Genomic DNA, 20,209 nt, shown 5'->3' with positions numbered 1-20,209 from the left:
GGTTGAATGGTAGCACTTCCAAGTTCAGTTGTGTAAATACTCCCATTTGGCTGATTCCAAGCTATTCAAGCTATCAAACAAGACCTCACTGGAAAGGGACAGAGTTGGGAAGAGACGAGCCCCTTGGTTCTAAAGAGTCTCTTTGAGCCAGTTCCAGCACACCACTAGCTTTAGGGGGAGCCCTCTCTACCTACACTTTCTATAAGACTGAAGGAAAAGCCAAAGCGTTGTGCCATAATTTAAAATCATGAACAGTTTTCCTGATGAGAGACTTTATTTTGTAAACTTATTTTTGGGTTATGAATACAGGATTCCTCATAAAAATCAATTTCTTTGTTCATTCAAAGTGGCATCAAGTCTCAGGTGAATTTTGTGGGGGTGAATAAAATATAGGTTTTGTCTAAGACTCACAAATCTTCTTTCAGGAAATTGCTTCTGATGATTGTGTTCCTATACACCTGATTAAACACATATAATAAACTTGTAAAAAGAAAAGAAACTTACATTTTAGGCCTTAAAACATTTATTTTAAACAGATTATATGTAGGTGCTTACAGACTGTTGGTAACTGGTAGGTGTGACCGGTTGACAGGGCAAGTTGCATCCAGCAAGTTGCACCCAACTTGTTTGTAAAACCTTATTGTAGATGTACCTTCTGCAAAGCAGTGTGGCTCTGCATGTACTCTCTGTGTACCCTTAGGCAAGTTATTAGTGTCTCTGTGCTTCAGGTTCAAAAAAGCAAACAATGACAGTACCTGCCTGGTCAGGTGGTTGTGAAAACGAAATGAGGAAAGACCACAAAAAAGTTTTAGAGGAGCTCCCTGACATACAGGGTTTGCATGGTTATTATTTTCAAAGTCTTTAAGTTCACATACCTGGCAAATCTTTATTAAATCCCATACACATAATAGATTATTCCTAACTTTTTAAAAGCTGATTCTGATTATATTCCAATTAAAGACTAAAAACCAGGGACTGTACTTTTTTATGTACTTTTTTATGTAATAAAAAAGATTATCTCCGTTGGTACTGAGATAATCACTGGTAAGCTTTTTTTCATATCAAGTTATTTGTAGTTTCTTGCCTGCTACAATTTCATAATCTTTTTAGCCTCGTAAGAGTGGCATCAGTACTTATATTGTATAAAAAGCGTAGAATTCTTTTACAAAAACCAGGAGGTAGGTTTAAAGGAATGTTGTTAAGTTCCTTTTATAGACGAGGAAACTGATCAGTCAGTAATATCTCATAGTACTGCCCTTTTGGGACACTTCTCTAATAACTCCTTCCCTTCTCAGCGGAGTTAGTGTCCCTTCTTCGGGTTGCCACAATACCGCACTTACACCTTTATGAAGCACATCTATCACACTTGACTGCAAATTGTTAGAGAAATTTAGTTTTGCATCTGTCTCTTTTACTGTTCTTATCTGTTATCTTTGGTGCCTAGTACGGGACCTTTCACTTAGTAAATGCTCAGCGAGTGCTAAGGAGTGATTGAATAAATTCAAAAAGCATTTCTTTTGTATTTTTATGTATGGATTCTTTAAGATAGCAAAATCTCGACGTATTTGCCTACCGATATAATGTATAATTTGGTGTACAATTTGACTATGGCCAGTGGACTTTTTCTTTTTTCCTTCTCTTTTTCTCAGGCAGAAAGCTTAGAAGATAAGAATATGGCTAAAGTCCATCTTTGTCAGCTCGAGAAGTTGAAATCACAGTGTGACAGGCTGACAGAGGAATTAACTCAGAATGAAAATGAGAACAAAAAACTGAAGCTGAAATATGAGAATTTGAAGGACCAACTAGAAGAAAAGGTAAAAATATGAATGAATTCTAATTTAAAAGACTTATTTGAATCTCTTCTAGTATTTCTTGTAGCACATATTTTATGTATCAATGAATGCTAATTTAGTGTTCCATAGGAAAGTTGTATTGGTGCCGGAAAAAACGGTTGAAGTTTATTAGAGTGCCATGATTTTATTCTTTCAACCAACCAGTAACCTTCTAATTCATATGATTTCAAATTCCTTCTGAATCTTAAAATGGGAATTTAGAGGCAAGGTAGCAAAGGAAGGAATTATGGTTTATCGAGGACCTACTATGTATCATGCATTTGTGCCAAGCTGATTTACATATGTGAACTTAGTTAGTTTTCACAACTCTTTGGTTAGATTTTGTTGATCCTCTTTAATCTATGAGGAAACAGAGGCTCAAAATAAAATATGTAATAATAAAGTGCTCACCATATGCTAGGCACTTTTAATACTTATAGTAATTTTATGAAATCGATGCTATTATGCTTATTTTTGCAATTGCAGAGACTGGAGCTTAAGAGGGTTGGTAACTTTGGAACATCCCCAGCAGGCTTACTGCTTTCTTGTCATTGGATGTGTAAATTTATTTTGAGCATCTGCTATATATCAGACATTGGATAGAATACTAGGGACTTTTAGAGAGTCACTATTTTTATAGCAGAAAATTGACTAAGAATAGAAGACAGAATATTTAAATTTTCTTTCTGTTTCTTCCATCAACGTCTTAACAGGATTTGCAGTCAAGTGTGATAAAAGTTGAATGTAGAAAAGATTGTTAAAGTATGATTAATAGGATAAAGCAGAATAGGCTGGGCCAAATGGATCCTACACTTCATAAGGGTTACTAAAGTCTATGATGAGGGACCTATCACTGGGTTGGGTGTCATAAAACTCTTCATAAACCTCTAGGAAGAAACTTTCTTAATGCTTTGCTCATCTTTTCCTCTTGTTGTTTGCAAATTTCACTGCAATGTATATACATATATACATATATATACATATATGTATATACGTACACACACATGAATTTAGCTTTCTAATAATTTTTAAAATCAAGGAAATAAAATATAAGTTAATTTGGAGTTTGTAATTAAATGTGCTTAAGTTGCTAAATTTAGTCCTACAGTCTTGACAACCACTGCAATTTAGTTTTTATGTCATGCTTTGTTTTGATTATGTCTAATGTTCACACATATTTAATGTATCTGTTGCCAGGGTGTAGTTGCTGTGGAGATAATGCTAAAATTTCCAACTTTTCCATAATTAAAATTTTAGCCTGAAGATGTGTTAACACGTTTTATATTTATTTGCATTTAAGACATAGTGGTGAAAATTTTGATATGTTGAAAATGTAGTTTACCTTGTTCTGTTTAAAATAAGTATTTCTTCACTGATTCTATTTGTGATGTTCCTGATATATATGCGTTATCAGGCATATAAATGGAACATTTTCTTAGAACAGAGTTTCGAGAGTTAATGATTGTGTTCCACTGCAATGTATGGAGCATCTAGTATGTAGTAGGCGTTTTGCTGGATGCTAAGGATGGGATATAGATATGAAACAGGTCTGCGGTTGAATGCTCATAGTGGAATCATTAAAAACAAAATCCCTTTCAGTTGTTAAAGTTATGTAGTTGAGTCTTGACAGTGGGTGCTAATGTAGAGAAAGGATGTCTGTGAAGTTTGTAATGGTGAATAATCTTAAAAAATATACTCACATAAATATATACAGCCTATGTGCTTGCTTATCTTATTTTTTTTGTATATTTGGTTGTTACATACTTTGATTTACTTAGCTCTTTGTGTTGATCCACAAAGTATAGTTAACTAGAAATCAAAAGGTCATTGGGTCGAGCCATTTACAGACAGGGCCTTTCTCTCCTAGAGGTGGTATAACATTAATGGCCACTGGCAGAACTTTGAGTGTAAATCATTTTCTCACTATGTGGCTTTAGGCAAGTTGCTTAAAACTTGGAGGCTTACTTTTAAAACAGATATAATGATACCTCTGTTATACAGTTAAATGTAAAAATGTACATGAAGGGCTTGGCAAAGTATCTGATAGCTAATAAGCTATCAATTATTAGCTGCCATTATTTTGTTATTGTTGTTTCCAAATATATGCCAATTAATGATTCAGCCAAGCAGTCAACCAATCAGCAAGTATTGATTGACTGCCGATGCTCTGTCTTATGATGTGTTAGGTAGCTAAGGGCCAGGGACCTGGGAGTCGGGATTCCTACAGATCTGTGCTGACTGGAAGTTTAGAGCCAGACTACATTGATTCACTTGAGACAGATGGTCTATAAAGGAGGTTCCCATCTGAAAAGAGTTCTATCAGCAAGTGATATTGAAGCCATACGTGTTAAGCAAACCAAACAGGTGGGCAGTTTTTTGTTTGCTGCTTGATGACAGGAACCAAATCTTGGTTCTTTTTCATCCCTAATGAGGCACAGAGCCTGACACGTAGTAGGCAATTTATAAGTAAATTATGGATAAAGAAGTATGTTTGTGTACATACATGCACGTACACGTGTATATATGTAGATAAAGAAATATGGATAACCTGTCGATATATGTACAGTCTTCTCCCTTTGTGTGTCTGCGTGTGTGTGTGTGTTGGTCCAACTGGGGGAAATAAAAACAAGAATATAAGACAAAAATACATTTCCAGTGGAAAAAAGCCCTATGACTTCTAGCCCAATGATTACTGTTTAAGCAATGTGATGAACTTTATAAATGGGGCCTTGTGGATTGAAGGGGTTTCTAATGTTACTCTGCTGGAATTAAGAGGGAAGCTTTTCCTGTTTACTTAACAAAACAGTATTCTTGCGTGCCCATCCCTGACATAAACACAAGATGCTACTTATGCCACTAATTCACATTCCCCCTTTTAAACTTCTTGCTACTATTTTGACTGCATACTTTGGTTTAGGTTTGTGTTTCCTGTCATGTTATTACTTGGTAAGCTAAGAAATGTTAAAACTGCATCAAAATTCATGCACAGCATTAGTACCTGCAGCCGTAATCAGTGGTACAAGATTGCTGTTAGTATATACACACAGATTAACTAACTTCAGCATATTTTCCTCATGTATTCAGTGGTGATATGTGGTAATAAAATGCATTTTTTCCAACATCTGATTTTGCTTTAACATCAAATGTTATTTTTCAATTTTACATGACAAAGAGAACAAGTATTATGCAACTCACAGAATTTTTACATATGCATTTAAGGCTCTATTATGAGCTTCTTACTAGGGAAAATGCTCATGAAGTGTTACAGATAGAATTTTCTCCCATATATATATATAGTACAGTTAAAATTTATTATACCTTTTGCTTAAAATTTTAAAGGAAAGTAGTTGATTTCTTCTTTTGTTTTAAAAGGATCTTATTAATATTAATTTTTTTATTTTTCTGGCATTTATCTGGAAACATGTAATGCTGTTTTCTCTATTAGAAATATATTTTAATTGGTTTCACTGGACTCTGAATCATCAAGTATTTAATTAAATGATTTTTGCTCATTAAGTCATCAAAATTTACATTGTGAAGGCTTTAAATATTTTATCTTTGCAGACCTATATCGGATCTAATTTTTAAAAAACGTCATTAACATAGGTATGAGTTTATTAATGATACTGACCATCTTTCTAGAGCTCTCCAAGTAATTTTATAGTTATAAGTAGTAAAAGATCGATTTTAATTTTGAACATATTTGCATAATATATTAGACATAACTGATGTCTAAAATTAAGAGTATTATTTTGTAGAATATTCTGTTTATATATTCTCTTGGTCTTTACATTTTATAAGTATGGATGTCTTATGAAAATATATATACAATGTTTTGGGCAGGTCTGTTTATAAGCAGTAAGAAAATGGTATGAAGAAAGTGATAGATATATTCTGAGATTGTTTTCCTAAGTCCAATGCAAAATATAATAAAGACATTTATTTTCAAATATTAGCGAAAGAATAATTTAATTTTATTGTGTTCATTTCTTCAAATCCTGAAAATATAGGTTTAGAAGATACATTTATTTTTTTCTTTAAAAGAGAACATTTAGCAAAGATAAAACAGTAGATTTTCATCGTGGAAAATGCAGGGCACTTCTTGGGAAGATATAAAAACTCGTCTGTAATCACACCAGCTAACTTTTTTTATTCAAGTTTTGGTGAAATTCTTTTCAGAGTTCTTTTCTATACACACAGACACACAGATCCCATTTGGGATCATGCTCTTTGCATAGCTGCATACTCTGAATTTGCATGTCATTGAACGTTTTTCAGAATCAAGTTTATTTGCCACCCAATATTTCATCTAGTAAATGTAGCATTCTTTTGTCGTTGATAACATTATTTTTGTCTTTTCTGTTTTACAATTATAGATCAAGTAATTTTTATTCAGTGCTTTCCATATTTGGAGCTTTCATTTGTATTTGTTACTGCTCCAGTACTAAGCAGAACTATGAGAGTATGCTTCTTGCCACTAGATACCAGAGCCTGGGAGGAAGCTAGAGGTATCTGCTCCCTCAATTTACTTTTCTCCTTTAATCCACCCATATCCACAGCCATATGTGGAACTTCCTCTGTTATAAGAGATGCTGACCTGTAGGTACACATACCTTGTAGATACAGCTTGCTGCAGCACTATAACTATAAGGAAGGCTTTTCAGTAATTTCTGTGTTTTGCCCCACAAAAATCTATGAGTTGGCTTTTTTTGTTTTTGTTTTGTTTTATTTTTAGGTGAGGCAATCCTTGGTTGACCTCACAGATTGCAAGGACCTTGTCAGCTTACAATCCCTTTCTTTATCTTTTACGCCGACAGCACCTGGTCTTCCTAGGTGGCCTCCCATCCAAGTACTAAGCAGGCCCGACCTTGCTTAGCTTCCGAGATCAGACGGGATCGGGCTTGTTCAGGGTGGCATGGCCGTAGATGGCTTTTGCTTTTAACAAGCATTGTCTCAGACTTTACAAGGTTGCACTGGACTATTGGACAAAGGTGTTATTTCCCAAAACATTTGGTATCAGTGTAATTCTAAAGTGTAAATGGACTTTAATACCAGCTCTCAACACCTTCTTTTATAGATGAGATAATTCTAACCCAAAGAGTTAATTGAGTTGCCCAAGTGCTCCAAGCTGTCCATTGGTAGAAGCGGAAATAGGACTCAGGTTTACCAATCTTGTTTTTTCCATTGTATCAGAATCTTTAAGAACCATTTTTGCCCAGTATAAAGATTATGTAGGTTACCTGGGACACTAAGCTGTCCCATGTGGTACATTTGCTTATTTCCATAGTTATACTAAATTCTCTTTAGAGAGGATCTTATTTTCTATTATTCTTTCAGGATATGAGACCCACTACAATGAAACAGGAGACACTTAAACAGGATGTGACACAAATTGTGACACATCCAGGGTTATAGCAGTTCATAGGAACTTAAGTGTTGAATAGATCGGGATTCATAGAAATATATTTTGGCTCCTTCCCATGAAATGCTTTCTTCATTTGTGAAGTGAAACCTAGCAACATAATGTTGGATAAAAACCCTTAAGAAATAGTTTTCTTCTACAAATGTGGATATTTGAGAAATGATAATTATAATTCTCATTTGCAAGTGTACTTATGATGCCCATTTTTACAGATGGTGGAAACTGAGGTTGAAAGTATAATATTGTGACTTGCTCGACATTGCATAGTTTATGGTGGAAACAGGATATGAACACAAATTCCTTTATTTTTCCCCTTTATTTACTGCCAGTAAAATGAGTCACATTCGTGTCTTTTCATTGCACTCTTAGTGTTGAATTTAAATTTAGGAATATTATATTCAACAGATTACCCATATACTTTGATTTTTTTAGCCTGACACAAATTTTGGAAAAGGAGTCATCAATGATTTTGTTAGAAAAGTCTAATTAAAACCTGATATTGCCACATAAAAGATATCTGTGACAGGAAGAAATGAAACAGTGTTGTTTAATTTTGTGTTTCAGTTCTAATTTGACCATCTGTTTAGGATTGCTAGTTTTCATGATGTGGAAAAATATATATGATTGTCAGATGTTTATTCTATAAAGTATTCACTACTTTGCAAAATCACATCCACATTTTTTACTAAAAACTCTTTGATAGTAGAAGGCAGAATTCTCTGATTTTAAATTCTTTCCAGAAGAACTCTAGAAAGAAGTAGAAGCAAATGAGCAAGTGACTTCTTATATTTTCTTTAATGTTTACACCTTAGGCCAGCCAGTTTTAGGCAGACTGTACACTTCTTTGGTGCTGCATCTATTTTAAATTGTGGGGAGAAGAAAGCTTTAGCTTCCACAAATTAATTTGAAGGCAAATTTAAACCAGATACTCTAAATAAACACTAACATCCTAGGATGTTATGAGTAATTTTCCGTCAAATTCCTGTCATCTTAGAAAACAATAGCCGTGAGAGAATAATAAAATGGTCAAATTAAAGGAAAAATTATAAATTCTGTTTGTCACTTATACAGCGTTTTTAGTTGAATTGTTTGTAGTCATTAAGTCCAGAGTAGTCCTTGACTTTTACAGAGAATTGATTGAAACATCAGAATGCTTAACATGCGTGAAACACTGTGCCAGATACTAAAAAACAAGTTTAGACTGCAGAAGTGCAGTGATTGTACAGTGGGGGTGGGGACAGTGACACATACAGCTGTGGCAGATGGAGGGGCGAGAAATAAAGGTGTGCAGAAGTACATTTGGTCTCTGCTTTCCAAAATGGAACGAGTGTGGAAAAGCCCTTTTCAAACTCCTTTGGTAACGGCTCCTCTACCAACCACTGACACAGTCAAAGAGGTTGATTTTAAATGGATTTAAAGAATGAAGTTAAACTTTGGGTCTTTATGATCCCTGATTGAACTTGATTGAGTGGCCTGCCATTTGTTGATAACTACAAGGGCTTGAGAGGAAGGCAGTGCTGTTGGGCACTTTTCTTTAGAATCCTGTACTATTAGTTTGATTTCATTTAATCTTGAAATGGTGAGTGATGCCTATAGTGTAGGCTGAATAATAGCATGTAGAATTGGTTGTAGTGGGCACTAGGCCACATGAAGAGTTCTATATTATCTGTTTCAGTGTTTTTTTGAAGTTAAGCAGTCCTGTCTTGCTTTGATGTACCCTAAAAGGGAACATAAAGTGAATGTCCCGGTTTATTTTCATTGGGTTTTTCTTTCATCACTGTTTAGAGTGCTTGTTGACTCAATCCATTTTGTCACTTAATGTTGAACAAGCAATACCCTTTAAATTTTAGGAAAAAAAACAGCTACAAGCTGCTTACTGTGTACATGAGTTAACGTTTTTTGGAGATTTATTTAAAAAATTTTTTTTCATAGACTTTCATAAGAATAGATGCATGCTTAAGCATCCTTTAGGGAAAAAAGGTGGAGAGGAAGAAATTCTGATGATTTTTAAAGGCACCGTAAGCTTATAAACATTTCTCTGGAGATGAATGATAAATTCTTTTTTTCTTTTTAAAATTAAACAGTCTTCGTTCCAAATGCATAATTTGAAACTTGAGTTGTTTGTTTCCTTGTCTATATTTTGTTTCAGAAATAGAAATGCATTAAAAGTGGCTGATTTTAAATAATGTTATTTCTTTTTCCAGGCATTTGACTTCATAGAAATATGTAATAATTACAAAATGATCCTAAAACATAATGAATGCACAAGATACCCTTTAGAGATATTTTTGTTTCCAACTTTGAATATTAATTTCTAGGAATGTATCCAGTACATATCCTCACACCTTTTTGGTTATGCTGCCAATGATCTTTGTATTGCTCAATATTCTCCTAGAAAAAGATACTAAGAAGCCTGAGGCAAAAATAATTTCCTTAAATGGGATTAGAAGTTTAAATTTGAATTTCCAGCTTTTTCTGTCTTCTGGATACCTTTCCTAAGCCTAAGACCAGGTTATGGATTGGAAAGTCTTTCACACCCAAGTTTTAACATGCATCAAATCATATATCCAGTGTTCTAATTATACCTTTACTTTTTCTGTTAGCACTACTGTTCTTCTAATGCTCTCAGTTCTTACTCTTAACATACTATTAGTCGCAACTTCTTTCTCTCATTCGAATAGTGTAAAGCATCTACTTACAGAGGAGAATGAAGAGTCTTTATCTAACTCACAAAATAGTAGCATTTTCGTTTTATGAAACCAAATCTTCTTGTAGAAATTACAATGTTCTTTTGCTTTCTAAATACATATAAATTACCACCTCATTCTCTCATTCTGCGTCTGATTACTTCTTACCACTGGCAGTGCTCTCACGGTTGTGACATCATCTTGCCTTGACAGTGACAACAACCCGTTGCTGAAAAGATGATTGCCCTCAATATGTTTACTAATTAACTTATTGCAAAAACCATGTTACTGTAACACAAAAAGTTATTTGAGTTCAGAGATTTGTTTTTTTGTTTTTTCATTTTTTCATTGTTGTATAGTTGGGGTTTACTATGCTTAGCACATAAAGACACTCAAAAAAAATGCTTATGGAGCGAAAGGAACACAATAGGATAGATATGTTTCAGAAAATTTATTGACTGACTACTAAGTGAGATATTCTACTAGGTGCTGAGATATTTAAATGTGGAAGACCTTTGCCCTAGAGGAATTCACAGATGAGAGATATGAAAGATGCACGTAATAGTAAGTTCTATTGCAGAAGCTCATATAAAGTAACATGGGAGCATAGAGAGGGCACCTAGTCTTCCTAAGAGCTCAGCTTATCCGTCTTGTTATAATATCCATGTGGTGATGTAGGAACTGCATGTTATTGGATTTTTATAACAAAAAAAATCAGTTTATGACTTTTCCTTGTCCTCTTTCTTCCTCAGTAGTGCTGGATTCACAGATGGCAAAGGATATGTGTAGGTCGAATCCATGGAGACTTTCTCAAATTGATCTGAACTATAGATTTTAAATCGCTGTTACTTTATTTATCTATTTATTTATTTATTTATTTATTTATTATTTATTTATTTATTTATTTATTTATTTTACATTTTTGGGGTTTACTTTTGGTGCCAATATAAATGTTTCATATATAGCCATATTTGCATTTAAGAAATCTATCATATTTAAGAAATAGAAGATTTCTTAAAAATCTTCTATTTTTAAGAAATAAGTTTGAAAAAAAGTACTCGTGGTGTGAATAGCGCCTTATGTGTTATTTATTTATTTATTGGCTGTTTTGGAAGACAGTTTTAACTGCAGTGCGGTCATTTTCCAGATTAAGCTCTTTTCAGATCTCCGGTAATATCCGTGGTAGATTCTTCTCTTTTAGTCGTGCTACACTGTCTGCCTTTGTTGGCATTTCATATTGTGTCTTAACTTCCTTGCAGCTGACTCAACTCTGTTGACATAAGTAATGTGAACCTTCTTTAGAGAGTCAGATAAATGGCTTCCAGACAGATCCAATTTTTGTTCAGGATAGTTTCATAATTTGTCTTATAATGCTAGTGTTCTGGATTTAAGGCTTAGGCATAACAGCTATCTTGAGTTACAGAAATATTCTTTCTCAAAACTTTTTAGGTGATGTGGGCAAGTTGAGTTTCAACAAGCCATGCTTCCAATAACTTTGAATTACACTGTTAGTTTTTATTTCACCCTTTAATATTATTTGATCTCTTTTTACCTCTTATCTAGTCTCTTCCCAACCCGCTGCTGATGCATTAAAAATGGCCTTGGGGCTGAAATATTGTCACACTTGCTTATTCAACTTAGTTTTCAGTAAAGGAAGAACATTAACTTTGTAAATTAATGATTTATTTAGTTGTATGTGTGTTTTATTTACCATAATGTTTCTGTTAAAGTGTGTGAAGAACTCTTTATTTCATATAATAGCCATATTGGAAATAAAGCAGCTTTTATGAACCTCTTAAGATATTGAAGGGATTTCATAAGCTTTTACTAAGGAGATAACATTTTGGATATGCTCTAGTTTTCCTGAAGTTATTGTATTTCCATTAAGATTGTGTCTCCATATAATATTTAACAGCTTTTGGGAAAGTGAGAGTTCTGAGTTGTAAAGAGCATGCTGAAACACAAATATATAATTAGAGGAACATTTCTTGTCTTTTGCATTGCAGGTCCATTGATCAAGCCAATCAGCTGTGTGTGTGTGCGTGCATGTGCGTGTGTGTGTATGTGTGTGTGTGTGTGTGTGTGTGTGAGAGAGAGAGAGAGAGATGAGATTGTGAGCAGTATTTTTTATTTTCTTTAGACACAAATGTCAGTAATATAAGCCTTTCCTGTCCTGAAATGGAAGCTTCTTAAAATCTTTACCGTCTTGATAGTGGAACTACACATGCTTAGTGTGTGATTTGTATACTTTTTAAATAAAATCTGCCAAGAGCAGATTGTATGTGTCCACAGAGTATGTCTCCAGTGTAGTCGGATAGCCCCTAAAACTTTTAGGATACTGTGCGTGCTCGATGGGTTTTTTCCCTTTTTTTGGTGGTCTATTCTGAATTTGCAATATGTCATATATTCTCTTTTTGTAATAATAAGGCTCATTCGGAAATATTTTTGAGTTATTCTTTTTACTTAAAACTATGTTAGTCCTCATATAATCTGCTGATAATGTTCCTGAGTTTTTCACATCGACCTTTCTAGCATTTTAATAGAGAGCACAAGTCAGGGAGTCAGGGGACTCAGGTTATGGGTCACAGGCTCTTTGACTGTAGTCATGTTGTTTACTCCGTCTAAACTTTGGTTTCCTTATTTGTAAGAATAAGGGCTGGGTTTTTTTCTCTAAGGTTCTTTCTCAAACTCAGCCACCGTCTAGAATATCTCTCTTGGATCACATAGACTACTCGGTCAGCTCTATCTATACCTATCCCCACCTCCTATGCCCCCCACAAAGAAGCTGCTTTGGTTCTTTAGAAATATGGTAGCTTTTTGTTTTAGAATTATTGTTGTCTTTGAATTCACTAGAAGACCAGGGAATAGTCATGATAGTGCCTAAACAGATCATCAGCCCTTATTAATCCACGTGCTCCAAACCAGACAGGATGTATAAATTAATGTCAGCCAGCTTCCCACCCTCCTACAGAAGTAGCTGTGCTTGCTCCATAGGTAGAGATATTTCTGAAACATGAAACTGGGAGAGAAAGAGCTGACTTATTGGGTGCCACGATTAGTGTACAAGTAGATATCCTTATGCCGTAAGACTGGGACAAAATAAAACCGATGAACTGTAAAGGAGATATTTATTGGCTCTGTGAGGGCAGGAATCTTATTTATCTCATTCACTCTGTCCCTAACACCCAGAAGAATGTCTTACCATGGTAGGCTTTCCATAAAAATTTGTTGAATGAGTGAATAAATGAAATTACAATTGCTTAAGTATAGAATGGAAGAACTTGACTCTTAGCTTTAGCATCTCGGAGCACACACAGAGGATGGAGAACCAGTACGGTGTGGTGTCTGAAACCTAGTTGAATAAAAGAACATGAACTTCTACCTGGAACGTTAGAAGATTTAGTAAGGATAGAGGATTCATTTATTTACTTTAATTCTTGAGTATAGCACTTGGATTAATGGAGAGATTTTATAGTTTTGTCAAGTCCTCTGTTCCTTGAAACTTGAGCTGGTCACGTAAGGGTTGGATCACCATCTGTCAGAAATGTAAAAAGAAGGGATTCCTAAAAGAATAGGTAGTTGAACCCGATGATCTCTAAGGTTCATGTGAATTCACAGTTCTATGAGTCTTTCTTCAAAGGAGATTAGATGTGGCGTGCTAATTGTCTCATGGAGGATAGTAACGTGAGTAATGAAATTTTCAGTCTTTGCTAAAGAGACTGAACTTATAGAGCCTTTTTTGACAATATAAACATTTTAAGAATACCAAAATATGGAAATAGTTTTGTCTTCTTCTTAATAAGGATCAAATAACAACACAGAAGAGTGATAGTGGATAAAAGAAAGATGGATATGAGGCAGACGAGAACAGAAAGATCAGTTAGAACGTCATTGCGAATTGCCTGGCTTTAGATTCTGGACAGTTACTCTCTAAATATATCAGTAACCCCTGGGAGAGTATTTTCTTTTTTAATGGGTAAAAGAGGTCAAATATAGGGTTCTAGGGGGAGGGCGAAGTGGGTAAAGGGGATCAAATATATGGTAGCTGAAGGAAATTGGACTTTGGGTGGTAAACACACAATAGAATATACAGATGTCAAATTATAATGTACATCTGAAAATTATATAATTGTATTAACCAATGTTACCCCAATAAACTTAATTAAAAAATTTTATTAACATTGCAAGAGTGAGGACACTGAAGCAGTCTATGTATGAGTAGAGGGAACCTCCTAGCAACCTCAGTAGTCTCTGATATAGATCTGCATGGTAAATTGAAGAATGGATCCTTATAGTGTTGGAGCTTTCAAAACATGGTTTAAATCACTTATTCAACAAAGTTGAGGAGTTTAAAAATGATTATTAACATGTTTTATAGTCTTCTAGATAAATAGTTTATTGAGGGAGACAGGTGCAAAAACAATTATATTACAGCTTGATACATTTTTTTAAAAAACTATGATATAAATAATGTGCTGTGGGAACATGCTGTGTTGGGAAATCAGGAAAGAAGGGAGACTGGGTCTTGAAGGATAAGAAGTATAGTTGGCAGGTTTGCTTACATGTGTGTCCTCTGACTGATCTGTTGTGTACAACTCTGATGTTGCGTTATTTCAGAAAGAAATAGTGTTTGTCTTGATGCGTTCTTATAGTTATGTAGCAACAATACACAGCCAAGTAGCCTCACTTAGAGACTTGACAGTAAGGTTGCTTTCTAGTAGGTAAGTTATAAAATTATCAAATATTTTTCAGAGCCAGGATGTTAATTTTTTAGAAAAGATTCCTACATGAGAGCAAGACAGTGAAGATATCAATATATCTAAAGAAATGAATCAATCAGAAGGGAGAGTTTGTCAGAATCTGAATGTGGACAAAGAAGAAAGTTAGGGAGATGTACATCAGCATTCGCCATCCCAGGAGAATGGAACATTCTTGTTATTGTGGTTCCTAAAACCCTAATGTGTAGATGGACACACCAGGATGCCATTTAAACATTGCTTCATAAAACAACTCCCCTTGCTCTGATTTTCTGTTACTTAAGCAACATTCTGATTATAATTTGCCTTCCCATCTAGATTGGTCTACAAGGAGAAAATGTACTGGTCATGCTGACACAGGCATTTTGATCCATATGGCAGTTATGGTTCTCATTGTAAACTCATGTAATTAATTGAGTGGCATTCTAGTTTGTATATTAGTCTCTTGTGAGCGTAATGTTACTCTACTGCTGAATGACTCCATTTAGAGTACCACAAAGAAAAGAAAACCCAGTTCCTTAGTTTACAAAACTGAGATCCAGACTGCAATGATGTACTCATCAAGATAAATGCTGTCAGTTGCCTACCAGCTCCTTCTGAAATACTACAAGTTCAAGCACAGTTATACACATCAGATTGGTTGGAGGAGACACAGGTAGGCATATCTCAGAAGCTGCAAGAAGTTAAAGTATGAAAGTGTAAAAGAGGGTCATGAGGCTGGAGAGAAGGGCAGAAGACAGCTTGTGAAAGGATTCTTCTTTTGGGCAGAGAGTATTCCATTCATTTTTAAAAGTAAGTTGAATTGATGGTATTCTGCTAAAATACCTTTCTACCTTTCAAGATTAATTTTCATCAAGCAGCTAGATCTCTTTGTTATTTTAAATTCAAGCAGAGTTTGTTGACCACTTAATCTTCCTGCTTGTGTTGTATTTACTAGGATAGGTAAAGATGATCAGGCTACTGTAATGACTGAAGGCAAAACTAGCCAGCCATCAGGACTTTCTGGTTTATTGTTTACACTTATAATTCTAGTGATTCTGTTTCTTTTCCCCCCTACAAGCTTTGTGCAGTATGACTTGAATTTATCTAGTAAGGAAATTGTGTAATCATTATGATTGAAAATTGTTTTGCCGTAGGACACCCCCAAGTCCTTGTAATCTCTTACAGAGTTCCAAAAGAATCCCTTTTCATTAAATATTATTGCTTACTTGAAAAGTGCCTCCATCGTTCTTTTATCAGATTTTCATGACTCAAAGCTTTTATGCAGTATGATTCCATTTGAAAACTTAGGCTTTTTAAAAATAATGTTTTGATAAGATTAAGGTAGTAACATATTTTTTTGAAATGAAAAACTGACACTATCTTATTTGACGTTTTGCATTTTTTAGTGTTTTACTAATATTTATTGAAAGCTCAAAGTCAGTTTGTAGCATCAGCTTTTACTCTTCAACCCATTAATGGCATGAAATGGTAAAGGTTTTTTTTTTTTTTTTCAACTTCTTTTGTTTACTAAATTACTGTAATTTTCCTTGCCAAGTATCTACTCACCAGTTCTCTCAATGCCCTACTTATGAATTCTCTATAACTTAACTTCAGTTAATGAGTAGGCAGAATGTTTTATTTTAGTAAAGGGACTGACAGAGCCAGATCTGTTTTCTGATACACTTCTTTGAGTGGGTTGTGCAGATATTACACGTCTGTTTCTGGTCTCCACTTAATAATTGTTTTTCTTTCTTATCAATGCTCTAGGAGAAACATATAAGCGATGAAGAAGAGCACTTAAGGAGGATGGAAGAGGCCAGATTGCAGCTCAAGGATCAACTTCTTTGTCTGGAGACTGAACAGGAATCCATTCTTGGTGTGATAGGAAAGCAAATTGATGCAGCTTGTAAAACCTTCTCCAGGGACTCGATGGAGAAATTGAAAGTAATTACAAATTCTCATTGTGCCTTTCACTTAGTTTCCTAATATATAATTATAATAAGTTTCTAATGCATGGTTACATGGTAATCGTGTTTTTATCCCACAAAGTTTTATGAAACAAAATAACACCTTGTGTTTTTTAGAATGAGGTAGTATATCTATTGCACAGTCATGGTGAGAGAAAGTGTGCTGTTATTCCACTGAACTGCCTGTGTCTCACTCTGTAAAAGAAAATGTCTCACAACAGAGGCAGCAGTTCTGACTAAAATGTATCCATGGAGTTAAGAGGCCTGGATTTTGAGTTTTTCGTTATCACAGGCTATTTTTGTTTGTGTTAGTTATATTACTGTATTACTGTCTAACATGTGTGGAGTACTAGCTATATCATAGATACTGTGGTAAATATGATGAATTTATTCTCTTAAAACCACCCTGTCCTTTAGGTACTGTGATTAGATCTATGTTACACTAGAGAAAGCAAGGCTTAGAAGGGTTAAGTAACTTGTCCCTTGCCATATATCTAGCTAAATGCTAGAACTAGAACTTCAAACCTTGGGAGTTGAACAGCAGAGCTTAAACAAGTAACATTATGCTATTTGCCTTCTCTATTTATTTTAATTTAGTTTTTCTATCTTTAAAACGGAATATTGCTACTCAATTTATAGCTCTAGCGAAATGAGAAAGAAAAACTGAAGTAATCATGGATATTCTTAATTCCTTGAAGGTAGTAGACACCTCTATTAACGCTAGGTTCTAGTGCTGCTACGTTACATGTAGAGGGCACTGCGTTGCCTTGATATGACATAAACTAACACACATTTAGCTCTCATTTACCCCTGTATTTATTTCATTTGATGATGTGACAGTACTCAAATTATGCAATAAGGGCTTTCTAAAAAAAAAAAAATACTTTTCAGGTGTTTCTTTTTATTTTGTCATTCATCTTTTTCCTCATAGAAAATGATCTTCCCATCTCATACTACTTTCCCCTCTTTTTTCCAGCTCTTCCTTCCCATTTTTTCTTCTCTTTCTTAAGTGGTGTTTTAAAGAAACACTGTAATTCTACTCTTGCAGTTGAAGGTGGCTTAGGATTCAACTTTATCGGAAATATTTCAACTGATAGAACTTGGTGGAGTTGATGGAGTTTCTACAATATGTATTTCTATATGCATTTTTAAAACAGCTCAGATGTAAGTTGGGGAGGACTATGAGCCCAATATGAGAAGTAATTGGTTTTAGAGACAAAAACTCTTTCAGTCTTACTATAGGGTCTGATATAAGGCTGGTTTATTCTTTTTCCTGTCTAATACTGCTGTATTTAAGATTTGTGTTGTTTACTTATATTAAAGGATGTGTGGCTTTGAGATCTTGATTTTATCTAAAAGAGTCACATATTTACAATGCAGTATTTATTCTATACTTAAGTGTTAATGTCAGGACAACTTGTATTCAATCAAGTAGAGATGTAAAAATGGAAACCTTTGGAGTATGCTATAAGATATATAAACCTTGTTATGGGCAATTACAGGCTAAAATGTATGCACATATCATATTTCTTAAATATTTTATTTATGAGGCACAAATTATCCTTCCAACATCTTCTGAAAAGCACCCTATTCTTTAAAGGGCTTTCAGGAATGGAACGATTGTGGTAATGGATCTTCACACCCCTTTTCCTAAAGAAAAACTACTTCAATCCAAGTGATGGGTTGAAAGTAAATCTAAAAGAATGCAAGTTCTATTAAAAATTTTTTAAGAGTACAATTCTTTCATTGTGAGTCTCTTTCCATTTATAACTTCTGTTGTTTCATTCCCGCGAACTTGAAAAAAAAAAAAGAATATCCAAGAATATAAAATTTGCCCTCACCTCAAAGAAACCACCCAAGGTATTTGTTAAAATAAAATTGATTCTTGGCTTTATAGTTCAGAGATCTATAGGAGAGTGGTGGTCTTTGAAAAATGTTTTCTAAAGTGGAATAATTCCAATTATTCTTTGCTATTTGTTGATTTTTGAAATATTGCTGATGAAATTTTCAACCATTTTATAAAGAGAGTGACTGTTACGGAATGGATTAATTAATAGATACATAACAATTGTGCCTGAGACAAGTCTTGGGAATACTGGTATTATTTCCAATTACATTTTTTTCCAGCCACCATATATATTATTCTATTTTAGTAAATGCCTTTACTATTTGAAAATTTAAGGAAGGACACTTAATAAACCATCACCATTATAAAACGTTTAGGAAAATGTCCGAATTAGAGATACCTAATTTACTCAGACCGATCTTTGATAATTCAAGAGCCTTTTCCATAACACTTGGTCTGAGTATTCACTCATTTGTAGAGCTTAAAGATATTAGGCCTTGGATGAGAAAATTTCCCTATGAACTAGAGCGGTTGGGGAAAATTTCAATGAAAAGGCAGGGAAGGCATGAGAGTTGGGTGAGATTTAGAGAGTGAGAAAAGTAGATGAGGGAAGAGTTGGGTATAAGAATATGACACTCTCGTATATGGCATGTGGTCAGCATTCATTACGCATTTATCATATGTCTGAATGCATTCATTACCCAATGATATTTCGTAAGGGAGTGACGTGCACACACATCAGTAAATATGGAAGTATTTGAGAATAGGAACAGACTTCTCTTGCAGAGGGATGGGATATTTTTAAGCAGAACATGTCCTGCAAAAATGTAGCACAAGGTAGCACAAGTTTCAACAAAAATAAGAATTGAGAAAAATTTGTATTTACAATCGTAAAATCATTGACAACCTTTGAGTACAGTTTTATGAGTCGTAATACAGAACCAGATGGCAATGATTTTATAAATGAGTTGGTGTGAAGGAAATCAAGGCAGCTGGTACAGACAACCTATTTATTGTAGGATTTTGTTACCATCATGAAATATAAAGCAATGTTTACGTGAAGTCATGCTGATTAGTTTTTGTCAGTTCTACACAACCATTAATGAGACAAAATGGCCCTCATGGTATAAAATTAAAGAAGAATAAATGAGACAAAGAATTAAGTTTCCATGTTATTACATCTAACCCACTGTGAAATATATTACATGGAGCAAGACCGAGGAAAAAAAAAACATAAAAAATGAAGTAAACTGGTTTAATTGAGGCTGCTTGCCATGCAGAACTCTGTGGAATCAGCCTCTAGAGATTCTAGCAATGATAGCCCTTGAAAGCTGATTCACGTCTCTGTATTTGAGCTAAATATTTACTGTCAAAACATACGTAATATATACATGTTTACATAAATAGACATGTTAAATGGTGGTTTAGAATTGGTTGAGTACTTAGTATGAACTTTCTTCTATTTAAATCCTTAAGTTTAGGCACTAAACTTTTGGATGTTATGGTGAAAAATTTCATTTATGTAAATTCAATTCAGGGAAAAATCTGCTTTTAATAGACTTTTGCTCTTTTTTGTAGGTTTTTTCATCTGTTCCTGATATTAATTATGACCCACATCGCTGGTTAGCAGAAAGCAAGGTAATTAATCTTTGAATCCTGAAGTTATCATAATATTTATGACCATCAAGATATCCTATTTGGGCTAGAAATATATTT

At 34.3% G+C, this 20,209-nt stretch overlaps 1 protein-coding gene and 1 pseudogene across 11 annotated transcripts in view; one reads left to right on the top strand and one right to left on the bottom strand.

Moving 5' to 3' along the window:
- The window catches only part of CEP128 (centrosomal protein 128), a 357,353-nt gene that overhangs the window by 124,579 nt on the left and 212,565 nt on the right, over window positions 1-20,209 (top strand). For 10 of the 11 annotated variants that reach the window (XM_023528829.1, XM_023528828.1, XM_023528827.1 and 7 more), the window contains 3 exons: window positions 1,650-1,814; window positions 16,448-16,624; window positions 20,072-20,131. In XM_023528829.1, coding sequence (XP_023384597.1) covers window positions 1,650-1,814; window positions 16,448-16,624; window positions 20,072-20,131 — 402 coding nt within the window. The remainder of the gene's footprint in view (window positions 1-1,649; window positions 1,815-16,447; window positions 16,625-20,071; window positions 20,132-20,209) is intronic. The other variant, XM_023528831.1, reaches the window with a different exon arrangement.
- LOC111737928 lies at window positions 6,641-6,759 on the bottom strand (annotated as a pseudogene).

Source organism: Pteropus vampyrus, unplaced genomic scaffold (genome assembly GCF_000151845.1).
Source record: "Pteropus vampyrus isolate Shadow unplaced genomic scaffold, Pvam_2.0 Scaffold32, whole genome shotgun sequence".
Lineage (NCBI taxonomy): Eukaryota > Metazoa > Chordata > Mammalia > Chiroptera > Pteropodidae > Pteropus > Pteropus vampyrus.
The sequence above is the reverse complement of the archived record's forward strand: the minus strand, read 5'-3'. Positions and strand labels throughout refer to the sequence as shown.